The sequence below is a fragment of the Gymnoscopelus microlampas genome (genome assembly GCF_963454915.1).
Source record: "Gymnoscopelus microlampas genome assembly, chromosome: 6".
In the NCBI taxonomy this organism is placed as follows: domain Eukaryota; kingdom Metazoa; phylum Chordata; class Actinopteri; order Myctophiformes; family Myctophidae; genus Gymnoscopelus; species Gymnoscopelus microlampas.
The window spans coordinates 3,784,571-3,808,905 of record NC_139943.1 but is presented as its reverse complement, the minus strand read 5'-3'; the positions used below and the strand labels follow the sequence as shown (position 1 = coordinate 3,808,905).

At 43.4% G+C, this 24,335-nt stretch overlaps 1 protein-coding gene across 2 annotated transcripts; it reads right to left on the bottom strand.

Annotated features, from left to right (window-relative positions):
* Window positions 1-696: 696 nt before the first annotated feature.
* On the bottom strand, window positions 697-23,886 carry LOC311047411 (transcription factor E2F4-like). Of its 2 annotated transcripts, none has more exons than XM_084060112.1 (11): window positions 23,662-23,886; window positions 17,135-17,244; window positions 15,300-15,460; window positions 14,108-14,152; window positions 12,603-12,667; window positions 9,188-9,370; window positions 7,614-7,707; window positions 5,062-5,220; window positions 4,364-4,399; window positions 2,575-2,619; window positions 697-1,968 (listed from the first exon to the last, which is right to left on the bottom strand). In XM_084060112.1, exons 1-11 carry the CDS (start codon window positions 23,842-23,844, stop codon window positions 1,853-1,855), a joined length of 1,197 nt encoding a protein of 398 aa, XP_083916238.1. In that variant the 5' UTR covers window positions 23,845-23,886; the 3' UTR covers window positions 697-1,852. The 2 variants fall into 2 exon arrangements, with proteins under 2 accessions (XP_083916238.1, XP_083916239.1); XM_084060113.1 differs by having other exon boundaries at window positions 5,062-5,217.
* Window positions 23,887-24,335: the final 449 nt, after the last annotated feature.

Below are 24,335 nucleotides of genomic sequence, written 5' to 3'. Positions count from 1 at the left end.
CTTCTCAAAGTGGGGTCCGGGGACCCCCAGGGGTCCTTGGGGCGATACCAGGGGGTCCCCAGCAAAATGTGTTAATAAAGCGTCGCAATCATTTTAACCCCTTTATCCATATTTTATACTTTGGCTATTCAAAAACAGCAGATCTACAAGCTCGTAGATCTGCTATTTTTAAAAAATCTTGAAAATGTGTGCAAAATCCTTACATCTTTTTGTTTTCTATTTTTAACACAAATCTTTGCTTCTGGGGGGTCCCTGGCACAACGTATTTTCAGGTGGGGGTCCGCGGCCACATACATATCAATTTGGGGGTCCTTGGCACGAAAAGGTTTGAGAAGCACTGGAGTAGGTAGGGCTACCGAAGTTCTGACGTCACTCACGCTATACCGCTGGGTCACGGATGTATTTTGTCTGTTGAAAATCCCCTTAAGAACTCTGTGTCGTTTACGACAGGGGTCTTCAACAGGGGGTCCGGGACCCCTAGGGGGTCCTCAAGAGTTAATACAGGGGGTCCGCCAAATCTTTGTGTGATATGATTTTTTTTTTTTTTTACATTAACCACTTGAACCCCAGCTTCCCTTTTCTGAGGAAAGCTTTAGCCAAAAATAGCAGATCTACAAGCTCACAACGCCTCGCAGCGCGAGGCGTTGTGAGCTTGTAGATCTGCTATTTTTGGCAAAGAGTTATAGGTGTAGAGGGAAAAAAGAGCTGCGAAAGTTGATCTGAAACACAATTTTATACAACATAGAGGGGGTCCCTGCTTCATCTCTCTCTCAGCTAGGGGGTCCTTGGCCTGAAAACGTTGAAGACCCCTGGTTTACCATATTGAGTTACATTTGATAACGTCTCCGTTTGGATTAAAAATATATATATTTTTGGATTTATCTTTGGATAAAGTAGTACTTTTTCATGGTCAGCTGATGCTTCATGTCCATATGCGTAAAAATGGCCGGTCTGATTTGTCTATTATATGACGAGATCTAAGATTTCTTTATGGGGAATTTCAATAGAAAAAATAACTGTGACTCTATAGATTCGGTTTGGACGATATATCGGTCATTATGTGACATTCTTTGTCGACATCAGTATCGGCGCGCAATTATGCAGCCGGCGTGCCACGATGTTTAACCACTTCTAACCTGGTTTCCATATTTTAGGTGAAAAAGGTTTCAAAAGCTGTCCAAAACAGCCGATTCACAAGCTCACAACGCACCGCACAGGGACACATTGTGAGCTTACAGATCGGCTATTTTCGATAAAACACCATTACGTTTGTGTCTATATTTATCTATCAAAACGTTACTTAGATTTGTATTTATCTGTTTGCTTGCTAGTTAAATGTTTGCGAATGGAAACTGCAATCAATTCTAAATCTTTCAATTTGATTAGAAAATGCGGCACTTTTTGACAAAATATCAGCCAAAATATGGGTAATCGGTGGTCTAGCACTCTCCAAAAAAAAAGGATCGGACCCAAACTGGTGGCATGGGTCGGGCTCTATTATAGAGAAAGCCTTCGAAACCAATATACACTCACTCACTCACTAGCTCTCACACACACACACACACACACACACACTCTCATTCACTCACAAGCGCACAGACCAGGTCTGAATGTTAAATCACACCCAAGATTCCAAAAATAGATTTGCTTGCGCGTTTCGTTGGTTTTTGTGTGTCTCTCTTAAATTTGATCCCTAGGAAAAGCAGGTAGAAGTAAAATGGGGGGGTTTTTGTTCTTTGTCGCCTGTATTTACATCATCACTACGGGCTGAACGAACTCGTGCCGAGCTCACAGCGTGGCCTAGGGGGGGCGCTCCTCTCCTCTACTCTCCTCTCCTCTCCTCTCCTCTCCGTCAGAGGTTGAGGATGGGGACATCAAAGAGGTCACACAGTCCTTCCGTCTCGTCCAGGTTGTAGATGTAGTCGTGGTCGCCGGGGGGAGGGGAGAGACGCAGGAGCGGAGAGAACACTGGAGGACACGAGGAGGTACACGGGGGGTCAGAGAGGTAAAAGGGTTATTTATGAAGAGCCTTTCTGAACACGTGTTTACCAGGTGCATGGATTAAAGCTAGTTTAAATCTCACGACTGAAAATGTCCGATTTGTGAAACCGTGTGAAAGGACACACACTAGCGCCGATTCCTAAACAATGAATACAATATGTAAAATTAGGATGCTTTAGTAATATTGTTCCTGCTGTTCTACATACTGCCAACCACGTGAAGAAATCACAGATTGAGGCTTTAACCTTTGCTTTTATATGAAATATCCGAGACGATTAAGATATTATGGAAGATGCTTCTGAACATATTGCTAGTTTGACCACTTCAAATGCTCCGATCTGAAAATAACCGAAAATAGCCTTTCTACAAGCTCTCAATGCGTCTGCGACGCATTGAGAGCTTGTAGATCGGCTATTTTTGCTGCGCAACATGCTTCCATAGAAGACGTGCTGGCTTCCATGGAATCCAAATGACTGAAATCAGTCTTGGCGACTGAGAACTTTAATCCATGCAGGTGCTATACAAACAATAATGTTTCAAAATAAAAATAAATGTGTGGACAAACACACTCACCTTCTGATGACATCAAGTCTTCCAACAAGTCTCCACTCATCATCTCTGTCAGAAAGAGACACCAGACATGAGCTTCACGGTGCGTCATTTATAGTTTGTTGTGCACCAAATGTAAGCGGCACTTAACCACTTATCGTATTGTGGGGGAAAGCCGCCGCAGAAAATAGCTGATTTTTCGGCTATTTCCAGCGAAACCTTTCTCCACAATAACAGAAACCTCCTGAGGGACACAGCTCAACCATATCATATGAATGGGGTTTGAGTGGTTAAGCTTTGTTCAGTCTGCAGGCTCATTTGTTTCTCAAATCTGCTCTTTAGAACCGCCTGTCCACAATGGACCGTAACGGTGTTGTGAGCTTGAAGATCTGCCATTTTACGCCAAGTTTCAACGTCGTACAATGAACAGGGTCCCCACACATTTTTAGCAATGAATTTCCAAAACTTTTCCAAAACTTTTCCAGAATATTTAGCCCAATTTCCAGGCCTATATAACAATCATTCAGCGCAATAATGTGTCTCTTACTCCTATGTACAATGCCCAAAGATAGGCAGTGTAGCAAAATAAATAAATAAAAAACAATAAAAAGTGTTTGGGGGTGGGAGACAGCCGCGAAACCTCGCTCAAATAGAGCCTGCGAGGGAAAATAGGAGGGGTGGACGACATCGTTGCACGGTTCGTTGTCGCTTGCGGTAGGGACGGTCTCATTCAAAAACATGTATTTTAATGAGATTTCATCGCCCGCTCGCGTCGCGTCACGTCGCATCGCTGGCAGTGCGGATGGGGTGTTACACAGCCTGTTCGGCGAAAAACTACTTATGTTACATATTTCGTGTAATGTTATACATGTTTATGAAAAGGTTTTGTATTAAAAAAAATCAATAGCCATAAACAATGCATAGCCAAATATTTTTCCAGGACCCTTGATAAATTCCAGGACCTTTGATGAAGTTTGATCAATTCCAAACCTTTTCCAGTACTGGATTTTTTTAAATTTTATTTCAAAATATTTCCAGGAATTTCATGACCGTGGGGACCCTGAATGAAGTATAAATCAGGCTTCGGTGTCAAGAGTGTCGAGACTGACACACATCATATTTGAGTCGTATTTCAAATCTCACAGAAATCTGTTTACATGTGAGTTTTAATTTGCTGTTCAGACTTAACCAAGGGACCAGCTTGAGATTTTTACATTGACTCCAATACGGAAGAGACAGTTCATACCTGTTCGCTGTTTTACCCCTGCAGGTGTCAGAAAGAATGCATTTTAATGCAAGCGGATGGGTTTTTGACAAACTTTACACTAGATTTTCTTACCTTAATAAAAATGGTCATAAATTCTATATGCTTCCAGTCGCTAGTTTAAAGTCTCCTTTCAATCACCACCATATGCGTTTTGCTAAACTATGGTCCCATTCATTCTAAAATTGACGATAAAGTAGGCTATTCTCTAGGAGGGGCGGGATGATTTGATTGACAAGCTACGCAACCAATAGCATTCATTCCCCGCCCCCCGCTCTTGATTCACAAGCTACCCAACCAATAGCATTCTTTGGGGATTGTTTTCCGGTTCCCGTTCCCGGCGTGCTTTTGGGCTTATATTAGAGAGATGGCGGATTTCAAATTCCTTAACAATCGGCTTCATTATCGGTCTGTAAAAAAAACAGCGGTCTGGCTTTGTCCATCTCTGTTATACAGTCTATGGACTTAACTTAACTAATCTGATTTGGGGTGCCAGTGTGAACATAGCCTCAGAAAAAAAGAAAGCACTTGAAAATGTAGATGTTTTACCTTTTGTTGGGTCGAACATCTCAGTGAAGTCCAGCACTGGAAGAACACAAGACAACATTACAGCTGCACATCCACTATACCAGGGGTCTTCAACAGGGGGTCCGGGACCCCTAGGGGGTCCTCAGAGTTACTACAGGGGGTCCGCCAAATCTTTGTGTGATAGGATTTTTTTTATTTTACCTTAACCACTTGAACCCTAGCATCCCTTTTCTGAGAAGAACTTTAGCCAAAAATAGCAGATCTACAAGCTCACAACGCCTCGCAGCGCGAGGCGTTGTGAGCTTGTAGATCGGCTATTTTTGGCAAAGAGGTATAGGTGTAGAGGGAAAAAAGAGCAGACCAAGTAAATAAAAAATGTCGAATCTGAAACACAGTTTTATACGATATAGAGGGGGTCCCTGCTTCATCTCTCTCTCAGCTAGGGGGTCCTTGGGCTGAAAACGTTGAAGACCCCTGCACTATACTAATGTATAGCAAGGTGTTATAGAACATTACAGCTGCACTCGGTGCTGCGCTATGAGCTTGTAGATCTGCTATTTTTGAATAGCCAAAGTATAAAATAGTGGTTTAAGTGGTTACACAGATGCGTCCCCGGTTTTATTGGGATTGTAAAAAACGCTTTGAGTACTTAGAAAAGTGCTATTAAAATGCCATTCCTTATGGGAGCTCATTGCAAAGCTGAGGACAACGCCACTCACTGTCAGAGTGATGCGACTTGATTGGTTCAAATACTGCGGGAGCTGAGGAAGAGGCGGATCCGTCCAGCGAGGCGGACGACTGGAGCTGCTGAGTAACCAATGGCGTTGTGGCAGGGGTGGGGTCGGTGGTTGGGGTGAGTGACGTGTTGTCCGTCGCTGCTAGGATAAGAGAGAAGTCAAAAATCAATCATTTGGCTCAGCAAAAATAAATAGAGGAAATACTATGTAAACTCTGATTTAAACACATTGATGGCCCCTGCCCGACCACTTCGGTCTGCCACCTCGGGGCGACTGATTGCCTCGTCACTCAAGGGTCCTTCTGGTCGATCGACACGGTCACGACTTTTTTCTGTTCTGGCCCCACAGTGGTGGAATGAACTCCCCACTGATGTCAGGACAGCAGAGTCACTGCCCATCTTTTGCCACAGGCTGAAAACCCACCTCTTCAGGAAACACTACCCTTCCTCTTTGTCTGGCTTACTTGTTGTTAACTAGTTGTACAAACTCTTGTTTTATTGTTGTACTGTTTTATTGGATCTTGTTTAGTCGATACACTTATTTGTTTTAGCTCGTGCTCATTTGATTTTGCTATTTTGTCTCATCTGTTTAAGAAATAGGTAGCTGATATATTGCACTTTTACCTTAGCGCTAGGTATACTCTTGGTTGCTTGTTTTTGCAGGAAATGCACGTAAGACTTCTGGTGATTAGTAGTTTCGTTCCCTACCTATGTTGAATGCACTTATTGCAAGTCGCTTTGGATAAAAGCGTCTGCTAAATGACTGTAATGTAATGGCCAAGATCGCATTGATGCATTCTTTCATTTTTGGGGGGAAAATTCCACAAGGGGCGACCTGACACAGCTTTGGAATGATCAATCGTCATTCAGAGAAGTAGAATGTGGATGTGACGTCGTTCCGAAAAAACAGGAAGCCATCTGCATCAGAAAAACAGCTGTAACTCGGTTTCTTTTTTTTTGCATTGAAAACCACTAGTTTTCAGCGGGCCGAAGCCCCAAAATGGCGGATCGCGGTTGGAACGTTGTCGTTCCTATGGATACACAGATCCCTCCGCTAACCCACGGGGACTGTTTTGTTTGTGTTTTTGGGACACAATGTCGGTTCCACCGGCGTTTCAAATATCATCGGATTGAGGTAATTATATGCTGGCAAGGGGATAGAAAACAATGTTTAATATCTTGGCAATCAATGTGTTAAGTTTTACTCTCTTTACATAGGGTAAAGTGATATAAAACAAAAAAGGTTAAAAAGGTTTAAGCACTATATTCTGATAGCTATCATTGCTTTAGAGTGTTTGTTCAGTAACAGGGGTCTCCCCGTCTCTCTGGCTATTCCACTTACAGAAAATACATTTAGTGGTGTGACCAACCATTTAGGTTTATTGGGGGTCCCAATCTACACTGCATCACCATCATCAGTGTTCATTTAACTCTGAGAGTGTACAAATGGAACCAAATGGACCCGTTAGGGTCCATTTGGTTACATTTGTACACTCTCAGAGTTAGACACAAAAGGGTCAATTATTTGGTTCCTAACTATTAGTTTGTCTGGGGACCCCCTCAAGGACCACTAGTGGTCCCCGGACCACTGGTTGAGAACCACTGCTCTATGCTGTTCAGATTCTTTTCTCTACGTTTTGTTTGGTTTGATCGCCAGTCACTTCCAATTGAACTCGTTCATCCTGTATGCTGTGCGATTTCTCTCTCCCGATTAGACAGAATTGGTATCCCGGCCTGAAAATGCGTTTTCTGTTTACTAAAGAAGTGCTGGAGAGACAGGGAGACGCCCGTTACTGAACTAACACTATAGAAACAATGAGTACTATCAGAATATAGAGGTATTTAACATTTATTTTAACAAAGAAAAAGCACTTACCCTACCTTCAAATCCTACATACTTCATTCCCTAGGGGTCTATACTTTGGGCCCCTCCTTTTTCCCCCTCTACAACAAATATATCGACAATAATGATCTACAAACACCAATCTAGGAAAAACACGTCGCACCGCAACACCCATTTTCCATGTGGGACTCCTTAACCCATTAAGACCTGGAACTGTGTCATTTTTAGATTTGAGCTAAAAAGTTATACAAAAAAATATTTTACACTTTGGCTATTCAAAAATAGCAGATATACAAGCTCATAGCGCGGCACCGAGTGCCGCGCTACGAGCTTGTAGATCTGATATTTTTGAAACATCGTGAAAATGTGTGCAAATCTTTGAATATAAATACTTTTAAAGCGAACATTTTTAATTCAAATCTTTGCTTCTGGGGGGTCCCTGGAACAAAATATTTTGATGGGGGTCTGCGGCCAAATACATATCATTTTGGGGGTCCTTGACATGAAAAAGATTGAGCACCACTGATATAGAAACATACGTTTTTCAGAATACTGTTGAGATTTAGGAGACGTGTAGAATCGGCTTCAGGTCTCAATGGGTTAAAGGACTAATAGAAATGACGCAGTAGACGCCAGCAGCACAGAGAACATAAGGGTGGACTGTGCGTTCATGGGGTGGACCTCCATCTTACCGGTGGTTGAGGTGGTGTGGCTTGTTGCTGCTGCTGCTGCTGCTGTGATGGAAGGAGTGGGGGTGCTGGACGGTGCGGCAGTCGTGGTGGGGGTCTGCACAGCGTCCAGGAGGGGACACACGGTGGACACACAGGACAAGACCGACAGGAGACATGTTGTTGTTAGGATGGCATAACATGAAAACAACTATTGAGGTAACTATACATATAACTTTTTTGGTCTCGCAGGATGGATAAAAGAGGGATACATGGATAACTTGCCTGCCCCTGTTATCAATTGTTTGCACTATGTCAATCTGGGAACCCAGACGCCAAATGAAAAGGAAAAACAGCGCCCTCTGCTTTTTTTTTACTATCTCACTTGGCTCTGGGAGGAAGTCGACGTAGCACCCGTGTGCAAGGAAACCGGGGTTTTTGGTCTGCCTTCAGCCTTTCACTTCCGGTGGTGCGACTATGTTTTCATTCCCACTAACAATATTTCTACACGGAACACTAACACCACTTCTCCCAGAGAACATGGATGGTTTTGGTTATAAGCCCACTTGTTTCTATGATGAAAGAGTAAGTTAAAATGTGAATATCTTTCCGTGGTTTTGTCTGCTCCGAGGACGCTGTTGTTAAATGACCTTCGGTTTGTTTCTAGTGGGGAAGGATCGGCGGACACGTAAATCCCGGCCACTACATTTGATTGGGTAAAGCGTGGCTTGCTTCCTGATCTGAAGGCACGCCCACTTGTAGGCCAGTGCGTACGCGATATGACGAACCACCCCCCCCGACCGATTCAAACGCAGAGCAGAATCTGTTCTTGAGAGATTAGCACTATGTTGGTGTGCTCTTTGCTTTTCTCATGCTTATCTTTGTCCCTGTATAAAAGGCGCTGCTTTTATGCGCCAGATTGGGATGTTCACGGCATATTTTGCACCATCACGGTGCTGCGTTCATCATCAGTGACGAGTGCCTGTAACGCAGCCAGCAGCTTGCTGCGTGCGACTCACTTTGTCTGTGTGTCAGGATTCGAGGCCACACTCACACAATCACGTGCAGCATGCGTCCCCTCCCCCTCCGCCTAATGGGTGTGTATGGGGCCGACGTGTGCTTTAGCGTGATTGTGTGAGTGTGGCTACAGGAAGTAAATTCCTGTCCCAGCGGTCCCAGCTGTTGGTACGCGAGAGCGCTTCCCTTCGTCTGATGTGCCGCGCAGCATGCATTTTGACCACGCATGCGCACCAGTTATGTGCACCCCTGACTATTACCATGACACTAGGACTTAGAAAACAAAGACGAATAGGGATGCACTGACTGGTAACTGGTCATTCTGGACCAACACCGATGTTTAGAATGACAATTTGGCCGATAGTCGATGCCAATACCGACGATGAAGGGCTGACTTTAAAACTGTGATATTTTACAATGACGCAGAAAGGGGAAATTGTTATTTTAAACATGGGTATGGGCACAGACTTTCCCAATCAGTGCTGCCTAATATTTAGGGGTATAAAGGGCCAACATGTGGGTACCGGGGTGATGGCAGAGGGTGTGTGGTGGGAGGTGGTGGGGGTAGGTGTAGTAGGTACCGGGGTGCTGACAGAGTTGGAGGTAGGCGTAGGCGCCGGAAGGTTCTGCAGAACGTCTTCCGGAGGCGGGACGGGCAGGACCACGGGGGAGGGGCTGGACGGGTCCTTGTTGACCAGCAGAACCTCGATGGGGCCAGAGGCGCTCTTCAGACGGATCTGGTATTTCCTCTGTCCATTCAGAACCTGTACAAAAAGGAGAATAAAGACACAGTCATATCGTTGCTAATCGGGCAGAAACCTCTCATCTCGTGTTTATTCGTAAATGAACGCCCTACTTGATCCATACTACAGCAGGGGTTTTCAACCAGTGGTCCGGGGACCACCAGTGGTCCTTGAGGAGATTCCAGGTGGTCCCCAGCTAAATGATGGAGAGTTGGTAACCAAATGGACCCTTATAGATCTTTAACTCTTGAGTGTGTGAAATGAAACCAAATGGACCCGTAAGGGTCCATTGGTTTCATTTTACACTCTCAAGAGTTAAATTATCGTTAAACATCTGCATTAATTAACTAGAAAATGTGCTCCTCGGAGCACAAGTCTCCGCCAGCAAATATTGATTAATCCTGTCTAAGCTATTTATATTACGTATTGTGATGACACCAGTGTGTCTACATAATGTATTGCTCCGCCATTTCTCAGCCATTTCGTGATTATTCCTGTCTTACCTCACTTTGAAAAAGGCTAAGACTCTTTCAAAGTGACAAATCTATTTATAGGCCGCTATACGTCATGCGTCTCACTAGCCAATCAGAGCACACTCTTTCAACGTATTGTCACGTGTCACGTGAGGCTTGACCAATGTTAGCTTGGCCGAGGGGGGGGGCCACTGGCCTAGTCACTCTGCACACACGTCATGCGAAGTCCGGCCCCTCTGGCCTCTCCTCTCCGCTTTGCGGCCCTAACCTCTAGTCCCAACCTCCCAACCTCGGTCATGTGATAAAGAGGTCAGACTTCCTGTATCTGGTTGCTATGGCAACCTGCCAGATCAGGCTGAGGGTCCGATAGGCAAATCAGATAATCAATCAAACCGAGAGTCCGATCACTGATAGTCTGGGAGGCATTGCGTCGGAGCTTGGTCAGCAGGGGGCGCGGCCACTGCGTTGTGATTCAAATCAACAGCCAATGAAGAAAAGGGGGCGGGATCCACATGCAGTGGGTGTTGCATCTAAGTAGAATCGACGGGAAGCAATTTCCCCTTGAGAAATTGCCCCCGCCATTGTTGTGTACTGCTGTTTGCCTCTCGTCGGACTTCACTTTTTAGACGAGTTGCACAGCTCTCAGACCGGTAAGAGGTTGTGTCCGCTCAGATTCTGAGCGTAACTTACATCCCGCCCACAAATACAGGGGTTTTGGCCCAGAAGTTCCTCGCCAGAGCTGGCGAAAACTTCTGGGAACTCAGATTAGATCACTGATGGAGGTGGGGTAAGATGCCTAAAACATAGCCAGAGCTCTGATCAACAGTATGTGACGGGTCGGGTCTTGGAGGCATGTGGAGTGATCCTGTGCTTGCGAATCCCAGACGAACTTTCGGAGCTTTTGTCTATTATAGTAGTATAAGATAATTGTTATTTTGATCAACGTTTGCCTGTCATCTCTCCTATGTTACCAACATCAATACAGCATGGATGGAATTGTGGACAAAATCTTTTTCAACAACAGCAGCAAAATATTCTATGTTTTGGGCGTGAGAGGCTAAATCTCGTCAAACGGTGGTCTGTGGCTCAAATGCCGAATAAATAATGGACCTCGATATGAAACGGGTCGAAAACCACCACCGTACTACAGCATCACGATAGCATCAAAAGTAGCAGATCCACACGCTTGAAACGAGGCACGAAGCGTTCTGAGCTTGTAGATCTGTTACTTTTGCTATTTTTTTAAATAATTAGCATCCTGAACAGTAACAGTTTTGGACATAATGAGGTTTCAACACGACAGATACATTATTATGTATACATTATGTCTGTTCATGTATGAGAAAACAATCGTCACTAGTGTCATGACAGACTCCACTACAACTGCATGGAAGCTCCCCCAACACTGTTAAACGTTAAACTAGATGATGTGAAGGTGAAATTAATTAGCCTGGTATCCAGCCTGCTTCGCTACGTTCGGCGGACTTTTTTTTCTCTCTTCGCTTCTCAGTCTGGAAAGCCTCCTATCTCCAAGGGAGGCGGGACATGACAAACGTTTCGAATCGTGCCGTGGCTTCTGATTGGTCTGTGGTGCGGGGCTGGACAAAAAAAAACAGTGTGATCGTTGTGATTCGTCATTCGTTTGAACAACATCCAATCAGCAACGACGTTGCCTAACGTAACCAGTGTAGTTTCAGTGTAGTTCTGAAAACGAGTCAATGGGGTGCATTCCAGACTGATAAGCGGAGAGAGAGAAAAAAGTCTGCCTAACGTAGCGAATCAGGCTGGATCCCAGGCTAGAAATTAATCAACACTAGACCATACCCATGGGGGGGGATACGCGCACACGATCTGGCAACCCGGGAGCCAGCGAACACAAAAACGCAAATAAACAGCTAATAACAAACCTCAGACGGGCCTGGACATGCACTGGCTTGAGCAGGGGGACCTTGCGTGCGCTGCAGGATTTTATTCCATGTACTGCATGCTAGAACATTTCCATCTCTATCCTTTATCATCTTAACCCATTGATACCTGGAACGCATCTGTGTCACTTTAGATGTCTTTGGCTATTCAAAAACAGCAGATCTACAAGCTCATAGCGCGGCACCGAGTGCCGCGCTATGAGCTTGTAGATCTGCTATTTTTGAAAAACCGTGAAAATATTTTTTTCATATTTTTTTCCGAAAAACTGTTAGGATTTACATTTTTTTTAGAAGCGGCCTCAGGTCTTAATGGGTTAACCTGTTCCTATCCTACCCATCCCTTTAACTCTGTCTAGCCAATCGGTGCAGATCATTTTTTCCCTTCTTGGTGTCCCAACCTCTCCTCCTCTTTACCTAGTCCTCGCCACCCTTCTCTTCGCCTTACCCTTCATCTCCTTGTACTCCTGCCTCCTTTCTTCATCTCTCTGCCTGGCCGCCTTTCTTATCTCCTCCCTGAGCTCCACACAGCATTGTTCGTGCTTTATCGTCCACCATTTGATCTTTGTCTCTGTCTTCACACCTAACATCAGCTCTCAGTACGTAACACAGGACACACAGGCGGTGCTACTCACACACTGAGTCGGCGGTGTGCCCGGGATTTAATTTATGACCTTGTGGTCTAAAGGTGAGAGCTCTACCATCTGAGCTACCCGGACACATATGCTCATGTTCATCACTCACTGTCTGACCTTCTCTTCAACCTGTTGATATACTCTTCCTTTAGGATTATACCTACAGTAACCCATTTCTCCTCTCTCTCTCTCTCACACACACACACACACACACACTACTTACAGACTCTGGTATGGGCACCTCTAGTTGTGTTCCAGTGGGGGCACGTATTGCTAGAAGAGTGTCACCTGGGAAAGGCAAACAGAGATGATTAAAACATGAATCATAGTGTCCCTATTCTGGACCTGTCCTGATCGGTGAACATTCGGCGAACATACCAGATCTACAAGCTCACAACGCAGCGCATTAGAATATGTTGTAGAAAGAAAAATAAGGGGGGCTAGTACAGACCCCTGGGGGGAACCCTGTCAATTAGGTATATATATAGTGCTCAAGTGAATAAGGGCTGATAGTATGTTTGTGTGAGACAGACAGTACAGTGTGTGCATTACGGCTGCATGCCAAACACGGTTCAAACCGTGTTTTCACAGAGTAGCGATTTGGTGCCGAACACGGTTCAAACCGTGTTTTCAGTCTTTTTGGTTTTTTTTCCACACGGGGGGGCTGGAGCAGCACTGGAATCACCCATGAACACTCTAAGAAGTAAGGGACAGATGGATCACCGAGCCAAAAAATCTGGCTCCCATCCGCTTCCATTCTATCTCCATGCCTTAACTTTTTACAGTGGGCAAAACGATGCGCGAGCGCTCCGCAATGGTGACTCGCATGAGACATCTTTCATGTTGTTCCAGGCTTTATCCAGGACCATCCATTGCTGTGCACGCATGCATTGTTTACGTGCGTGTGCTCGCCCACACGAGTCCACAGCTCTAAACAGCGCAGCGTTGCAGACGGTGAGATTTCTGGCACCGAACGTAATCTGTTATTATAAAATTCTGGCATCCGATGTGTTAACATTATTGCAAGTTAACCTGTAGGTCTGCGCTTAAGTTTTTGGTCATCATAATGTAACCTTCCTTACAACGGTCTCAGTGTTGCCACAAGTTGATGTTCTGCCTTTTGCGCTCATTTTGAGGGTTACAATCATCCTTCTTTACTGTAAGAAGAATAACTCCTTCCCACAGCCATGTCTTTTTTTTCCCATTCACTTTGTGCTTTCTTGCCTGCGTCCGGTTGATAAACATCCAACAAGGGTTTCCTCTGACTGGCCAAGCAAACAACAAATCAACTAATTAGTATTGTTTTTTAAACGAGAATATTGTTACCAAAAGTGCAGCTTTGTGAGGTTTACATATTGCACATGTTCAAACTTTTTCCAAGTATTCAATAATTATTTTCTCCCAATTTAGTAATTCTCTGCTGACTCCTACTGGTTCATATGCCAGTGAGGAGCCCCTGACGGGAGGACGTAGGACCTCCGTCCTACTCCTCCTGTTCAACATTCCCTGCTGACAGGCAGTACATGCATCCTACAAACACAGCCAGTTGTGTCCGTACAGTGCTCAAACCGTGCACGGTGCACCACGGACCATTGCAACCCCTAGACGCACATTTTAAAAAGATGGTTTAGTTTATTTTTCTTCATCATGCAACCCAGGTGTTAAAAGATAATACAAAACAGGAAGGGCAAAGACAAGACCAACAGGACGACTATGAGAAGAGCTTACCTTTGAAAGCTCCACACAGATCCTCATGCTTCACATAGGCCATAGTACAACGTGCTGTTAAGGTCCAATGTGGAGTTCAAGTGGAGCGAGGAGGTTTTGTCCATAATTGATAAAACAGCTGAGAATGGATCTCCAAGCTCACAATGCATCACAACGCGTGAATTAATGCCCTGATGCTTCATGACACTGCTTACATAGGCCTACAACAATAATAAGCAGGACTTTAGATATTACAATAACGTCTGCAAAGAGGGTTTCACGGAGTTGCAGATTCAGTAGAACTAGAGAAATGCTACATGAACTCTGCATAGATTTTAGTAATAGAATGAATTGTTTTCGTAACATTAGCGTCGGTGCTAAGTTTGATAAACAGGTACACCGCATAGTTACTTTTAACAGACTACGGGGGGAAAACCCTGCCTCGTTTACCTTCCGATCTGCAGCATCTGTGCGACGCAGGGGAGAGGGGGGTGGAGTTAGCTGCTTTGACCGACAGTTTAACGAACCAATGGAGTTAGCTGGTTTTGTCAAAAGCGCTTTTTAATGCTTTTCATTGGTTCAATATGTTTTTAACCCAACACACAGACGTAAAGGGTGTTGAATAGCGTTGATTTATGAAAAGAAATTAAGAAAAAGCTGACGAATGGAGTTAGCTGGTCTCTGCCTGACAACAGAGGCTGTGGGTGCATGGATTAAAGCAAAAATGTATCTCACGAATGAAAACCTAATGTGCGATTTGTGAAACAGTGTGAAAGGATCCCCCCCCCCCCCCCCACACACACACACACACACACTAGCACCGATTCCTAAACGATGAACACAATATGTAAAATTAGGATGCTTTAGTAATGTTGGTCCTGCTGTTCTACATATGGGTTCAAAAACACAAATTCACAGATTCAGGCTTTAACCGTTGCTTTTATATTAAATATCTGAGACGATTAAGATATTATGGAAGATGCTTCTGAACATATTGCTAGTTTGACCACTTCAAATGCTCTAATCTTAAAATAACCAAAAATAGCCTTTCTACAAGCTCTCAATGCGTCGCAGACGCATTGAGAGCTTGTAGATCGGCTATTTTTGCTGCGCAACATGCTTCCATAGAAGACGTGCTGGCTTCCATGGAATCCAAATGACTGAAATCAGTCTTGGCGACTGAGAACTTTAATCCACGTGGGTGAAGGATATGGGCTGTTGTTGGAGTCGTCCGTGACGTTCTTGATGCTCTGCTGCACCCAGACCCTCTGCTGGTCCAGCTCATGTTCCCTGACCGCCAGGTCGTCCAGCTCGGCCTTCAGGTCGATCAGCTTGTCGGCGATCTCCCTGGTGTTACAGCCTGGACCTACACCCCTGAGACACACACACACACACACACACACAGGTTTGTATTATTATACTTATGAGGACATCAACATTGACAGCAAAAGTTAAGAATGGAGTGCTGGATGGTGTGAGACGGGGGGGGACATGCGTTCCTGTGTCATCAAGCTTGCAAATACACAGCGAGGATTTGCAGAAACTAGAGCTGTGGTTTCAATTTTGGTTTTATATAAAAATATATATACAGCTATTATCAAACGTACAGTAGCTGATAAACAGACAACTAGGAAAGCAATGCTCTCCTCCGCTCCATTCAGTAGCCTGCCTACCGGGGATAGGGCTGAGTTTTGTGACCTAGACTTGTCGGAAATAAGCGCAACAAGAGCGTGCCTTCATCTTTTTTTTTTCATTTTTCACGCTTTTTTGTTTTTTTGTACATATTGTGTTATTTTCTCTGTATTTTTATGTTGATATTTGAACTGTTTGGTTGCTACTATATATGTCTATGAAATGAATACCAAGAACCTCAATGGAAACAAGACCGCAAGGACTTTTTTGGACGGACCTTTTAGACAAAGTATTATAAATGTAATTGTGATGTTTATTGATTTTTTTGCCTAATAAAAACGTCAATCAATCAATCATCACCATCATCAATCACCATCATCAATCATTAAAATGGCCCAAATTGATTAACATTTGGCACATGGTTTGTATTACGCTTCACATTTAATTTGGCTATATTTGAAGAGTTTAATTCTGGAGGAGGCAGACCATTAGGATACATTTATTTTCACAAATAAAATGAGAAAATATCGTCCAAAGAAAATCGCTGAATAAAAACATTCGGCTAAACCTAACTTCTAAATGCCTAATCCTAAACTGAATTGTTTTCTAATTGTAACCCGATCTCTGAGGTTCTTTTGTAACCATAAAAAAACATTTCTCTTGCGAGGACCAGGAAAATGATCTATTTCTCAAATTCTACTATACTTGTGGGGACATTACGTTACAGTTATACAGTGCGCACGCACGCACACACACACACACACACACACACACACACACACACCAACAAGTTGGATCAGTGGTTCTTTTTCATTTGGTTGTAGCTGGTCTACCTGCTCTTCTATTGAGACATGTCGATCCTGTGGTAGGGTAGGACGCCTACTGGTCGACAAGAGGTATTGCATAAAAAGTCAAAACCCCATTAAGACCTGGAACTGTGTCATTTTTTAGATTTGAGCTAAAAAGCATTATTTTACACTTTGGGCTATCCAAAAATAGCAGATATACAAGCTCATAGCGCGGCACCGAGTGCCGCGCTACGAGCTTGTAGATCTGCTATTTTTGAAAATCTGTGAAAACGTGTGCAAATCTTTGAATATATATACAACATTTTTAACTCAAATCTTTGCTTCTGGGGGGTCCCTGGAACAAAATATTTTGATGGGGGTCCGCGGCCAAATACATTTAATTCTGGGGGTCCTTGACATGAAAAAGATTGAGCACCCCTGATATAGAAACATAGGTTTTTCAGAAAACTGTTGAGATTTAGGAGACATGTAGAATCGGCTTCAGGTCTCAATGGGTTAAGACGTACCTTTTCTCACCGACTGGGGGTATGATTCCTCCTTCATACATGTTTATCAGACGTGGAAAAATGGCAGCGCAAAAAAAACAAAAGACAAACCAACAACTCACTTCCACTGGATGCTGTTCTTGGATTTCTTCTCTATCAGTCCGATCCCCTCCAACACGTTAGTGATGTCGTAGATCCGCCGCTTCTGTCGCACCGCTAGTGTGTCTGCTGCCTGAATGACACAAAACAATACAAAACGTTATAGAAGGCCTCCTCACACTGACCAGGCCTGCTGCACGGAGGCCATTTTGATTCTTGGACTTATTCTGACCATCGAAAATCACTTACCCTACCTTTAATGAACAAATGTCTTCTTTTTTTATATGTGAAAATAGCAGATCTATCGGCTACATCACATTCGTTAACCCCATTCCAAAAAAACGCATATGAACACAAAGACATTTTACATGGCGGAGCAAACACTTTGGCGTGTGTCAGGAGGGGGGGAAAAAAACCTTGCTTCTCGATTATAAGTCGGTAATTGGTTATTATTGTCTCCGCCAGGAGAGTTTGTTTTCACTTTCCGTCAGCCAAGCAAACATTGGTCGAGCCTCACGTGACACTTGACAATACGGTGAAATAGTGTGATCTGATTGGCTAGTGACGTATAGCGGCCTATAAATACATGTGTCACTTTGAAAGAGTCTTTGCCTCTTTCAAAGCGAGGTAGGACAGGAACAATCACGAAATGGCTGAGAAATGGCGGATACTGTAACAATTGGATAGGACACTTACACAGACAGGACGGATAGGACACTTATACAGACAGGACGGATAGGACACTTATACAGACAGGACGGATAGGACACTTATACAGACAGGACGGATAGGACACTTATACAGACAGGACGGATAGGACACTTATACAGACGGATAGGACACTTGTAGGACACTTGTGTCATGTTACACATTGATTATTACAGTAACATGTTCTATTTTTTGTAAGAATTAGAACATAAGAATTAGAACATAAGAATTAGAACATTCCCAACATTCCCAACACAAGTCTGCTGGCGGAGACTTGTGCTCCGAGGAGCACTTTTTCTAGTTATTATTATTATCGGTTTTGATATATGTTTGGTGATTTGCCCAGCCATAGCTCATGCCGTGACATTGAACACTAACATGATGATGAAGGGCAGTTCCAGAGGCTTGTTGTTGACTCTGCAGTCACGCCACAAAAACACAAACTGACGTCTTTGCATCTTCGCTTGAACCGTTGCTGCATGAATGAAGGCAGGCAGCATGAATGAGGACATTTGATAAAATAATTGTGTCATGTGAACCGTTCTGGAGTCTAGAGTTATTATCAGTCCCAGCCATATGGCTGGCTCTAACTCCTCCCGGCCGGGTGCCTGCCTGAAGCTTTTCAATAGTTGCCCGCTGCTCCTAATAGTTAGGATGTGTTAGATAGATTAGATAGGGCATTGGTTCTCAAAGTGGGGTCCTTGGGGGGGTACCAGCAGACCTGGAACTGTGTCATTTTTAGATTTGAGCTAAAAAGCATTATTTTACACTTTGGGCTATTCAAAAATAGCAGATCTACAAGCGCATAGCGCGGCACCGAGTGCCGCGCTACGAGCTTGTAGATCTGCTATTTTTGAAAAATCGCGAAAATGTGTGCAAATCTTTGAATATATATATATATTTAAAGCGAACATTTTTAACTCAAATCTTTGCTTCTGAGGGGTCCCTGGAACAAAATATTTTGATGGGGGTCCGCGGCCAAATACGTATAATTTTGGGGGTCCTTGACATGAAAAAGATTGAGCACCACTGATATAGAAACATACGTTTTTCAGAAAACTGTTGAGATTTAGGAGACATGTAGAATCGGCTTCAGGTCTCAATGGGTTAATATAAACCTCATATGTCCAAAACAGGATCCAAGCTCAGGATCTAGGATCTACAAGCTCAAAGCGCGTTGCTTAGTGCAGCGTTTTTTCTCGAGCTTGTGGATCTGCTACTTTTGATGCTTTTGTGTGATCAAGTAGGGTGTTAATTAATTTAAGAAAAAAAAAAAAAAAAAAAAGGTAAAAATATGGAGATAAGAGGTTTCTGCCCGACAGCAACAACATATTATATATATATGATATATTACCACTAGTCTTCCTCTTTAGGATAACATCCCTGTATCGGACAATCTAGTTGTCCTCGTTGTTATTGGGGTATTGACATAAGTTTTCTCTTAAAATGCACTAATTAGACCCTCCAGAAACATGTGATTATGTGATCGCAGAATTTACCGCATAATCAGCAAAATGGCGCATAATTATGCGGGGGCAACGTTTTTTTCAAAAAGGCTGCATCGCATAATATGCGCATCGCTTATTTCCGCATATTTTGCAACTTTTCACATATTTTGCATTTTTCGCAACTTTTCGCATATTGCCGCATATTTCACAACTTCCCGCAATTTCACCGCATAAAATTGCACCAAAAAAAAACATTTTTCATGGCAAAATCAAGGATTTTAGCCCGTATAATCGATCGAGAGTTTTCGCCCGCATAATCAAGGATTTTTGCCCACGCTTTTATGGAGGGTCTAACTAATAATTTCACGATTAATGTTTGAGCGTGACCCTTTAGTTCACTTCCGAAAGCAGGCGTTGGTAGAAAGCGATGGCAGGCCAGGGACCCCTGTCCCCTCTGGGGCACCAGGGGGGGGGGCACGTTTGTAGGGGGCAACAAAAGATGACCCACTTTTAAGACTGTGGCTCCGCAGGGGGGCAGAGTCTTCTCTTCAAGTTCACTGCCCCCCCCCCCCCCCCCACACACACACACACACACACACACACACACACACCAGTTAGTCTTCACCGACTAATCCACTTCCTCGATTATTTAAAACAAATTATCACTAATCGATTTTTAACTCATTAAGACCGGGAAAGTATCTGTGTCATTTTTAAGATTTCTTTGGCTATTCAAAAATAGCACATATACAAGCGCATAGAGTGCCGCGCTATGAGCTTGTATATCTGTCTATCTATATTATTTTTTTTACTTTTTATTTTTACTCAAATCTTTTCTTCTGGGGGTCCCTGGAGGGGGGGGGCGGGGAGTCCGCAGACAAATACATATAATTTTGGGGGTCCTTGACATGATAGGTAGAGATAGATATTATATCAACAGGTTTCTTTCAGAAAACTGTTAGGATTTAGAAGACATTTGTAGAATCCCCCCAGAATTATATATATTCAAAGATTTGCACAAATTTAAACAATTAAAAGAAAAATTGCAGATCTACAAGCTCATAGTGCACTCTGAGCTTGTAGATCTGCTATTTTTAATAGCTAAAGAAATCTAAAATGACACATATGCGTACCCGGTCTTAAAACATTAATAAAACAACATTCAATTTCGTTAATGTTTCACGCGACGTGTTGTGAGCTTGTAGATCGGCTACTTTCACTACTTTTCTGCCACACTGTTGTTGTGTGACAAAGTATAAAACGACTAATCCTCCCCATGTGACCTGATTTGCGATCAGTGTTGCGATGTAAACAAACGCACGCCATGTACTCGAGTACTGTTACTGTACGTAAGTACACGTTTGGATATGTTTTGTCGGGCTCCATCGTGTTCGGGTTCTCAAAGTGGGGTCCGGGGACCCCCAGGGGTCCTTGAAGGGCTCCAAGTGGGATCCCAAGCAAAATTACTTAACCCATTAAGACCGGGAACGCGTCTGTGTCATTTTTAGATTTCTTTAGGCTATTCAAAAATAGCAGATCTACAAGCTCATAGCGGCTACGAGCTTGTAGATCTGCTATTTTTGTGAAAATGTGAGCAAATCTTTGAACATATGTGTATTTTTTTTAAGCATTGGGATTTAGAAAAGATTTTTTTTCATCAGCCTAAGGTCTTAATGGGGTAATACAGCATAAAAACTGGTTTAAACACTTTAACGCTATTCTATACTTCAGCTACTGAAAAGTAGCCGATTTAACAATTTGGAGTCATTTAGAATCGTTTTAAAACAAAAACGTTCTCTTCTGGGGGTCCCTGCCCTGGGACAAAATATTTTCAGATGGGGGTCCGAGGCCAAATTATTCTTTTGTGTGGTCCTTGATATGAAAATGTTTGAGAACCACGACTGCATAAAAGTCACAGTTTGACAGAACGTTGCTCAAAACATTGACAACGATGGATTTGTTTTAAACAGAGTCTTGACACAGAGGAGAAGCCATACCGTCCTTATAGCTAGAGCTGCAATATTGGTGAGTTTATCGCCGTCTAATACAATCAGAAAAGGACTTTTCTGTTTCATGATTGGCTGTCTGTCAATGGAGCGTCTTGCAACAGACCCTCAAGAAAAATGCGATTATGCGATCACAGAATTTACCGCATAATCAGCAAAATGGCGCATAATTATGCAGGGGTAACGTTTTTTCAAAACGGCCGCATCACATCGCATATTTCCGCATATTTCGCATTTTTCCCAACTTTTCTCATATCGCATATTGCAACATATTTCACAACTTTCCGCATATTTCGCAACTTCCCGCAATTTCACCGCATAAAATTGCCAAAGAAAACCTGCATATTTCATCGCAAAATCAAGGATTTAGCCCGCATAATCAAGAGTTTTAGCCCGCTTAATCAAGAGTTTTAGCCCGCTTAATCAAGAGTTTTAGCCCGCATAATCAAGGCTTTTTGTCCACGTTTTTTCCGGAGGGTCTAATTAGACGCAGATAGCATCTTAGGGCCGTTCACACTGATCACTAGAACCACACTGCTCAAAATAATTAAGGGAACACTTTGACCCCTTCATTCTTTTGAGCAGTTTGTGTTAGCAGTATGTATGTACACAGTTCATGGAAACTCAAAATAATGAAGGGATCAAAGTGTTCCCTGCATTTCTTTGAGCAGTATATACATATAAAACTATATTTTTAGTGCTATATTGTTATAGTGCTGAGTGTGGACGGCCCTTAAGTTGCTTTGCTGCAATTAGATGCTAGTCACCCGGAGCTGACAAGCGCTGATCTACAAGCCCTCTTGTGTCGGTGGCGTGCGACACAGTCCTGCGAACGGAGTGTTAAGTCAAACTGTGGCTTGCATGCATTGTGGTCAGTAGTGGTGGAAAAAAAATAACTCAAATGTTTTACTCAAGTAAAAGTATCACTGCTGCAATGTAGAAACACTCTGTTACAAGTCCAGAATTCAAACTTTACTCGAGTAAAAGTATTGGTATCAAAATGTACTTAAAAAGTATCAAAAGTTGAACGTACTCATTATGCAGAATGTTGCGTTTCAGAAGTTTTCAATTCATGTATGAAAAGCTTTTGAAAATAGCAGATCTACAAGCTCACAATGGTTTCAAATGCTTTGTATTACATTTGAAACCTGTGAAATGGGATATTCAGCATAATGAGCACTTTTACTTTTGGTACTTAAAGTATATTATGGTGCCAATACTTTAGTACTTTTACTCAAGTAAATGTTTTATTCTGGACTACATTGCAGTATTGGTACTTTTGCTTAAGTTAAAAATGTGAGTACTTGGCTACTTGACAACTAGCTTGTTGTTAGCAGCATCGTTTGAAATGAATGGGACTCAATGGGATATATATTGTGCAGAACAGCGTTGATGGAAGAACCAGTACTCTGACAGAGTGAAAAGCAGAAACAAGCATGCTGCTTTGGGGCCAGATGGCATCCATGGTGTTGTGCAGGGGTGTCAAGTAACTATGTACATGTACTCAAGTACTGTACTTAATAGTTTTGTAATTTTGAGGGTTTTTTTTTTTCTCGACTTGAGTATTTCCAATAGTCAATACTTTTACTTCTACTCCATTACATCTCAGAGGCAGATATTGTACTCTTACTCTACTACTAGAAGTATTTGAAAACTTTAGTTACAAGTTACTTTATAGATTTTGATTATTATTACAAAACATACATTAACCACTTCAGCCCTATATACATTTCGGCCATTTGAAAATAGCAGATCTACAAGCTCACAATGCGGTGCATTGTGAGCTTGTAGATCTGCTATTTTCACAAATATATATATACATTTTATCCAATTGAAAACTTGTGAAATGGGACATTCTGCATAATGAGTACTTTCTACTTTTGGTACTTTAAGTAGATTTCAATGCCAATACTTTACACTTTACTCAAAAGTAAAACATTTGAATTTTACTTGTAACAACGGTATTTCTACATGGCAGTACTGCTACTTTTATTAAAGTAAAAACATGTGAGCACTTTCTCCACCACTGGTGGCTACAACTAGCTTGTTAGCAGCATCGTTTGAAATGAATGGGAATCAATGGGGATAATTGTGCCGAAACATGATGGAAGAACACAAACAAACAGGTACTCTGACTCTGAGTGGAAAAGCAGACACAAGCAGACCACCACGCTGCTGCTCCATGGTTGTGTTGTGTTGTGGTGTGGTGTGGTGGTCCCTGGTCTGGTGGTCTCACTCTCTGGAGGGACCAGAGAGTGAGACCACCAGACCAGGGACCACCACAACCACCACCACCACAACACAACCATATGGAGCAGCGTGGTGGTGCTTGTGTCTTGTGGAGAGAGGCTCCTCCAGGTCCCAGAAGAACAACAAAGACAGCCTCACCGCCTTCAGGTCCAGGACCCCGTCCTTGGCTTCCTGCAGCAGGGTGACGAACTTGGTGGTGAGCAGACCCAGGCTCTTCTCGTGGCGCGACGGGGTCTGAGGCTGCAGCTCCCCCCCGACGCCCCCACCGGGAACGACCGCCGGCTGCTCCGCCGCCACCACCGAGGTCGTGGTCTCCATCATCCTTTAATAACAACACTCAATGCTCCTCCTTTTCTCCTCCTTTTCTCCTCCACACACCGCACCGACCGACCCGGAGCGATTTGACCGCACCACCACACCGGTGCGTCGGTCAAGATCTTCCCCCCGGCCTGGCCTCGCTCCTGGAGTCACTGTGTGGGGATTATTAGTTCCGACCCCCCCTCGAAAACAAAACAAAATAAAAACCGGTTTAATTTAAACCCCGTCCCCCCCCCCACCACTCTCTCCTGGGTATATAACCCCCCCGCCACCCCGCAGTGGTTCGGTTCGGTTCGGTTCGGTTCGTTGGACCCGGTTCTAAGTGTGTTTTTGTTAACGCGCTGCTGCTGGTCCGGTTTATTTAGGACTGGAATAATCTTTGCGACACATGATGAGACACATGGATGTTGTTTCAATGGGCGACACACCAGTGTTGCCAGATCTTGTGAGAGACACAAGCAAACCAGGTCTTTGAAACAACAAGCCCAAAAGAA

What these genes read in the sequence shown, in the direction of transcription:
- LOC311047411 (XM_084060112.1), bottom strand. Translation starts at nt 23,844, where the DNA reads ATGATGGAGACCACGACCTCGGTGGTGGCGGCGGAGCAGCCGGCGGTC. An exon ending in GGGTCCTGGACCTGAAGGCG is followed by an intron (nt 17,245 to 23,661) that starts GTGAGGCTGTCT and finishes TGTGTCATTCAG; the next exon opens with GCAGCAGACACACTAGCGGT. An exon ending in GGACGACTCCAACAACAGCC is followed by an intron (nt 14,153 to 15,299) that starts CATATCCTTCAC and finishes CAGCACGTTGTA; the next exon opens with CTATGGCCTATGTGAAGCAT.